The sequence below is a fragment of the Rattus norvegicus genome, chromosome 13 (genome assembly GCF_021556685.1).
Source record: "Rattus norvegicus strain SHRSP/BbbUtx chromosome 13, alternate assembly SHRSP_T2T, whole genome shotgun sequence".
NCBI classification, from domain to species: Eukaryota; Metazoa; Chordata; class Mammalia; order Rodentia; family Muridae; genus Rattus; species Rattus norvegicus.
Window position 1 is genome coordinate 49,261,699 of NC_141546.1, and position 6,987 is coordinate 49,268,685.

The 6,987-nt window shown below is 53.2% G+C and overlaps 1 protein-coding gene across 6 annotated transcripts; it reads right to left on the reverse strand.

The window, feature by feature from the left end:
* Positions 1 to 648: 648 nt before the first annotated feature.
* On the reverse strand, positions 649 to 5,470 carry Elf3 (E74 like ETS transcription factor 3). 6 transcript variants are annotated; one of them, XM_087580788.1, is made up of 9 exons: positions 5,364 to 5,470; positions 4,724 to 4,891; positions 4,128 to 4,349; positions 3,905 to 4,000; positions 3,620 to 3,715; positions 3,370 to 3,459; positions 3,099 to 3,215; positions 1,984 to 2,179; positions 649 to 1,434 (listed from the first exon to the last, which is right to left on the reverse strand). In XM_087580788.1, the coding sequence occupies exons 2-9, from the start codon at positions 4,881 to 4,883 to the stop codon at positions 1,320 to 1,322; spliced, it is 1,092 nt and encodes a 363-aa protein (XP_087436914.1). In that variant the 5' UTR covers positions 4,884 to 4,891; positions 5,364 to 5,470; the 3' UTR covers positions 649 to 1,319.
* Positions 5,471 to 6,987: the final 1,517 nt, after the last annotated feature.

Sequence of the window (6,987 nt, forward strand, 5' to 3'; positions counted from 1 at the left end):
CCTATGGGCTCACTCTGCATCTACACTGGGATAATCTCTCTTCTTGGGAGAGGATAGCATGAGGCAAAGTGTAGCCCAGCCTGGCTATGGACTTGGCTCTCAATCACCACCAGCTCCCATCCCCTCTCATCAAACACCCATCTCCGTTTTTGTTTTACTTTTCCCCATGCTACAAGATCCTATCTATGCTTTTCAAGTCAGTCACGACGCTGGGATTCAGGTTACAGATCCATAGCGTGCAGCCAAATTGGCCAGAGTGCAAAAGCATCTATTAACAAGGCAGGGCTTGCAACTCTAGACTTCTTGGAGGACATCAGATCCAAACTCTTGTTGTACAAGAGGAAGCAGCCCTGAAGAAGATGGATTTGGCCCAGGTCACTGAGCACATGGTTGGTGGCAACAGGATAGCCCTGGTCCTGTTTTCTAAGCCCATGTCCTTGCTTGTATGAAGTCATGGGTCCTTCTTCAGTTGTCAGCTGCCTCACCCATTTTCTTCTCTCGACCTCCAGCTGACCCCCAGCTGCAGCAGTCCACACCCAAGTACACACACACACATCTTTCTGCACGTTTACCTACTCGCCCTCCTGTCAACATACCTCATCCAATCCAGAGCCCCAAATCTCAGTACACAGATAGCTCAGACCAAGGTTAGAAAAAGCCCAGAAGGCGCTTTATTGGAGGTTTCAACCTCCAATCACAGGAAAGGGGGTCCAAGAGCCCCATCTTGGGGACTCTGGTATCACCCTACTTCTCCCTGGTCCAGTTAGGGGCCCTAGAACAATTGGTCTGGCCACCAGCACTCAGTAGAGAAGAACAGGGAGGGGGAAACGCTTTAGAAAAAAATAGCTCTCTATATACACCTGGAATATTTATAGCACATAAATTAGGGTTGCTCTGACCCCTGTGTCTGTGGAGCCTGAGTACTGAGCAGAGAGGTGGAAGCCAGTCCAAGAAGCTCTAGAGAACACAATCCTGTCCCCTCTGTCCCTGTAGTCTCCTCCCACAGTCTCTCCAGCCTCCTTGGCTGAGCCCAGGCATCTGCAGGTGAATCTCTTCTGCAGTCAACGTTGGGACTGGAAGGAACTGGATTCACAGCTGGAGAGTTTGTGAAGTCAAACCCGGGGGCTCGTAATCCCAAGAGGGCGAGGAGAGGCCAAAGGCTCAGGATACTGCAGAGGCCACACCCAACCGGTTCCTCCTCTCTGCAGCACACAGGGAAACACATCCACATCGAGGGGCCTTCAGGCCTGCCTGTCCTTCCAGGAAGGCTTCAGTTCTGGAGTTCATGCCTGAATCAGGTCCGGGGCCAGCCCTGACCCTTAATTCTGACTCTCTCCAACCTCTTCTTCCTTCCAGCCACTGGAGTTCTTGCCAAACTTGTAGACGAGCCGACGGCCATCCACCCGTTCCAGGATCTCCCGTTTGTAGTAGTACCTGGGTGTGAAGAAGGTGGTCAGAGGTGCAGGCAAGAGACACGCTACGGACTGAGATTCCCACTGGTCCCCAGCCCCGCTGTGCTGAACCTGCCCTCGCTGCCTGAGTTTTCCTTCTCACCTGTCGTTGCCACGTTGATCTGTAATTATGACCAGAGCACCTGCTTCTGCATTAACTTCTCTGTGCCTTCTGGCTATGTCTTGGGGCTTTTTCATAAAGGCCCATAAACATAGGAGGGGACGTTAGAGATGCTGAGCTAGTTCACCTTTGTGGCACATGGGAAGAAACTGTGGCCCAGGGTCAGGGGAGCTGAGCTGTAAATCTCTATTCTTTCTCTCATCAAGTGTCTTAGAACCAGTCTGCAGGAAACACAGAGATGTTAGCTAAAGCTAAGTGTGCTACCAATGTCTGCCTAGTGCCCTCTTCATGCTTCACTTAAGCAACTACATACACAACACTGTCCTGGTCCTCTCCATTAGGGCCTCACACCTGTCACGTGAAACCCAGCAGAAGCCAGCAGAGTCCAAACAGAGGTTCCTGACAGCTCACCTCATGGCCCGGCTCAGCTTCTCATAGGTCATGTTGCTATTCTTCTTCTTTTGGCCCCATAGTTGGGCCACAGCCTCTGAACGAAGAAACTTGAAAACGCCCTCGTGCCGGTTCTCCCATTTCATGAGGCCTTCGTTGAGCTCAGGGTGGATAAGAATGTCCCGGATGAACTCCCACAGGTGAGTACCTCTGGGGGCTGCAAGGGAAGAGATCCTCAGTTATCAGTCTGGGGGGCAGTGCCTCTCTTCTAGGCCATCTGGCCTCACCAATCCCGACAATGCTAAGAGCAGAGGCATATGGGAGTATATACAATGTCCTCTTAGTGGTTGCTAGGTTACTTCCTTTCTTGCCCCGAAATGCAGTGGCTAGGAAGACTGCACCGAGCACATGATTCTCTCACCAGATTAAGATCAAACATCAGACACGCTTCTTGGTGAGAGGCTCATGGGTCCGTGGGGACCAATGGTGGTGAGAACTTGCTTGGCACACATGGGGGTCAGAGAGCTGGCTATAGCCTGAGGGGTCAAGAGACAGCTTCCTGGAATTAACAGTCCCCTCAGGACAAGAATGAAAGCAGGCCAGGAGTGCATACGTGCAGGTCTGTATGTATGAAAGAGACCAGGTAAGACCTTTGGGGTGACCTCCAGGTAGTTCAGAGCAGCTAGAGTACACAGAGCCTGAGGCTCTTTTTTTTTTTTTTCCCCTACCACTGAGCTAAATCCCCAACCCCGAGCCTGAGGCTCTTTGAGCAAGCAGTCTGTGCCTGGAGTCCCAACCACCGAGGCCTACCTGGCTCTGAGCATCCACTAGCTGACCCCCCCCCCCCACACACACACCGGAAAGTTCCATCAAGCAAGATAATAGACCAAGTACACTGACAAAGAGGAGTGTGGGAAGCCTGGACTCTCTCCATGGCCTCCGAGGACCCTCAGTTTCCCTTCTTCTCTAAGTCCAAGCAGGCCTCTGCAGAGAGGTGGTAACTAATGCCATGGAGCCTGTCAACTGCTCACGAAGGTAACAATGAAATCAAGGAAGTTCCGTGAGCCATGGGAGGTCGGAGGAGGCTGAAGGAATAGTGTCCCTCCGCCCACAGGCCGTCAGCCCCCGGAACCTACCATGCTTGCTCTTCTTGCCCTCCAGACAGTCCCAGTATTCTTTGCTCAGCTTTCGGGGACGCCCCCGTTTCCTCTTTCCATGCTTGGGTTCCCCCTTCTTATAGTCAGGAAAGCCATCTACGGGAAAGGGTTGGAAGGTCAAGAGAAGGTCAGGGCAGGGCGTGAACGGGTAGCCTCGCTATAGAAACCATAGCCGTAGAGCAGAGAGGAGGGTAGAAGAGAGCGGCTGGACACCGTGGGACAGGACCACCATGAACAGCCCTCAACTCACCTCTAGGGAAGACCTTGCTATCGGTGAGGTCCAGGTCCACATCACTTCCACCGGAGTCAGAGGAGTGGGAACTCTGGGGAGTATCGGTCCCTAGGGATGAAGAACACACCTTGAATGCATGGGCCAGCCTACCCAGTTACTGCCTACAGATTTCACTCATTCTAAGAACTAGATGCACTCTGGGGCATTTGGAGAAGGGAGGCTGAGGCGGGGGCAGGATTTTTACCTGAAGTGGAGAAATCAGAGCTACCTGGAGAGGGCGCTCCAGGGCCGTAGGAACTGCCGTAGTAGGGGCTGGCCTGACGGCCATCATCCAGTAGCTCCTGGGCAAAAGGGCTTCCCTGGTCTGAGAAAAGAAATTAAGAGCTTAGAGAGGCCCAGGAGACCAGCAAGGATGGGCACGACCCCCCACAGAGGCCAGAGAAATGACTATGGGATTATTTTCAAGTCGGGAGAAAATATTTCTAGCACTTTGGAAGAGCTGCAGATGGGACAAGACAAGCTAGCGAGAGAAAGGGAGAAAACGGGTTCTCACCAAAGGGACCCGAGTCTCCTAGGCCCTCTTGGAAGGTCATGCCGTCCTTCTCTAGCAGCTCGATGATCCAACTAAGTTCATCAGAAGAGCTGGAGGCTGGCAGAGGCAGGGAGGGGGTCACCGACCATCTTTCGGGCAGGGGCTCCATAGCTGTACCCTCTGCCCAAGTCCCATCCTCCCTGTTCACTCTCTAGGCCCCGTGGCTCCCCTGGCCTAGACTTACTGAGGTCCCGAAGCTGGGCATGGAGTTGGTCTCCCAGAGGCCCAAAGACTAGTCGCAGCTCCTCCAGCGCACAGTTGCAGAGGGTGGCGCCGTCCATGTCGCAGCGCGAGAAGTCAATGGAACTGGCATCATACTTGTTCTTCTCCACTTGGTAGCTGATCCAATCCAGTACCTGGGTCTTCGACCAGAACTGGGGCCGCTCTCCGGTCCAGCTTGCCTTCTCTGCAAGGTGGAGTACAGCCGGAGGCTCAGTTCTGTCCCTTTGGGATCTTGTCTGAGGTCCTACACAACCTACTGGGGGGTTCGGGGTGGGGCAGATAAATATTCACAATCACAACATGGCCGGTCTCAGTGCGTCCTCCCTTTATCTGTCACCACAGTCCCCATATTCCTAGCACAGTGTTCTCAGGGGCTAGTCTAGCGTGAATAAGGTCTTGCTTGAGTTCTTTCCCCAGTACTACTCAAATATATGAATGAATAAATCCTCCCAGCCCCCAGCCCTAGGACACCCTCAGAGACTTTCCTCCCTGCCCACTTATCTGATCGGTGCCTCTCTGATCGGTGTCCTGTCTATAAAGATTCTGCACAGCACTCACCTGGACCTTCTGGGGACATGTGTTGGTTGTTCAGGGTCAACACAAAGTCTTCAGTGCCAAAAGTAGTCAGAGGAGCAGGAGCCAGGGTGGGGTCTTCTGAACTGTACATGGCGTTGAAGTAGTTGCTAAAAACGTTGCTGATCTCACAGGTGGCAGCCATGAGGCCCCCTGGGAAGAGGAGACAAGGTGGTGAGGATGCAGGTCAGGGTACACTTCCATTACTCTCTGGCAAAGCCCGAGCGGCAACCGTCAAGAGGCAGAAAGTTCAGTGTTGCCGTAGCCATTCTCCCTTTAACAGCCTCCCACCCCCCAAGAACTAGTTACTTGGGGAAGTTGAGTCTGGATGCTCTCTTGAGCCTAGAAGGGCCAGACCAGCTAGCACCAAACTGGAAAATTCCGCTCCAAAAAATAAAAATAAATCTCAAAGCGGGTGGAACCATGAAACAAGTCGCCTGGGCTCTTGAACCAAAGAAGCCACCCTGTCCTCCAAGACAGCGACCGATCTGGTCTCTGACCAGTCCCAGAATACACCCATAGCCCCAACACTCCAGCTAGGAAGCTCCCAGCTAGAGCGATTGAGTTCAGAACTGTAAATCCACTGGACGGTTCCCAGGACCAGAGTCAGGGAATGTGACCCTACCGAGTGTCAGGGTCCGGTGTGGCAGGCAGGTAAGCAGGCTTCTGAGGCCACAGGAAGGGAAGAAATCTAAGCGGTGGAAGGCTCCGCCAGGTAGCAGTGATGAGTGTGGCCAGAGCGCTGCCCCCACCCTCTCTAAATAGAGCAAGGCGGGAGGCTCCTCCCCGCCAGGTCTTCAGTGTGCGTCCCCAGTTGTAACCTGAGCTGGTGGCTCATTGGATGCAGGGGATTTCCTGGCCTTAAGACTGGGCTCCGGGTCCCAGGTGATTTGCATATTCCATGCCACTTGGCCCAGATCCTAGCAGGCAGGCGGTGCTGGGAAATCAGGCCTGGCTGGTTTAATGATTGTCAGAGTCTGTCATTCCGCACCCTCTGGGGTTGGGCCCTGGGTACTGGACTGGGCAGGTGGCGGGAACATTGCTGGGGTGGGCATCTGTGCCTTAGGCTGCCCTCTGGCCCGGGAAATTCTTCCTGGGGGCCCGGCCAGGGTTGAACTAGGGAAGAAAAAGCAAGGTAAGGCATCTGAACCGGTGGTTCGGTGAAGGCTGGTGCATCTGTCTAGAGGTCTGGAGACTGAAAGGACTTAGTAAAAGTTACAGAGGCTAAGGGGTTTTCTCCACAACACCCAGACACTGGAAGTCTGAAGGTGTCTAGGCAACACACTCAACCACATTCATTGTCCAGTGGTGGTTTGGGTGTGCTGGTCTAGCCAGCCACAGAGTCTGTTTAGTGACACTTTGCCTGTCTGGAGCCCACTCAAAGGGGATGGTGCTGCAGTGGCAGAGATCGTGCACAACTTCAAAAGTCTTCCCTGGTGTCTGAGGCGCTCCCCTTGGCCCAGGGTCAGCTGGAGGTGCTGTTTGGTTTATCCTCAAGTCTGATCCGCGCTGGTGATTACCCTTTTCTCCGCCCAGTCTATTAGTATCTGCCTGCTGCCCTCTAGTGGTCAGAACCCAACATTTGCGTCACTACAAAGACAAACGGGATGTGTGTATGTTAATTTACTGTTTACCAAGCACTTAAAAACAAAAACAAACCCGGGGTAGGGGCAGCGGACATCTTGAATCCCAGCACTTCAGAGGCAGAAGCAGAAGGATTTCTGAGTTGGAGGCCAGCCTGGTCTACAGAGTGAGCTCTAGGACAGCCAGGGCTACACAGAGAGACCCTGCCTCAAAAAACTAAAAATACAAGACAATGTCCTCACCACCACCACCACCACCACCACCACCACCACCACCACCACCACCACCACCACCACCACCATCACCTCCACCACCACCACCACCACCACCCAGAGGTGCTGGAAACGGAACCCAGAGCTTCCTAGGCAAGCACTCTACAAACGGGTTCTATTCCCAGAACTCCTTTTGTCTAGCTACATATACCAGGCTGGCCTGAAGCTCGTAGGCCCTAGTGATGGGTTAAATGTGTTAACCACCCAGACCAGCACCAGGAACGTTTTAACCTAACAATCTCCACCCAAAAACATCAAACAAGCAGTGTGGGGCTGCTGAGATAGCTCAACGGATAAGGGTGCCTGTGCTAAGGCTAAAGACTTGTGTTCCAATCGTGATAAAGGGAAAAAACTGACTCCTCTAAACACATACATACACACTAAACAAACAAG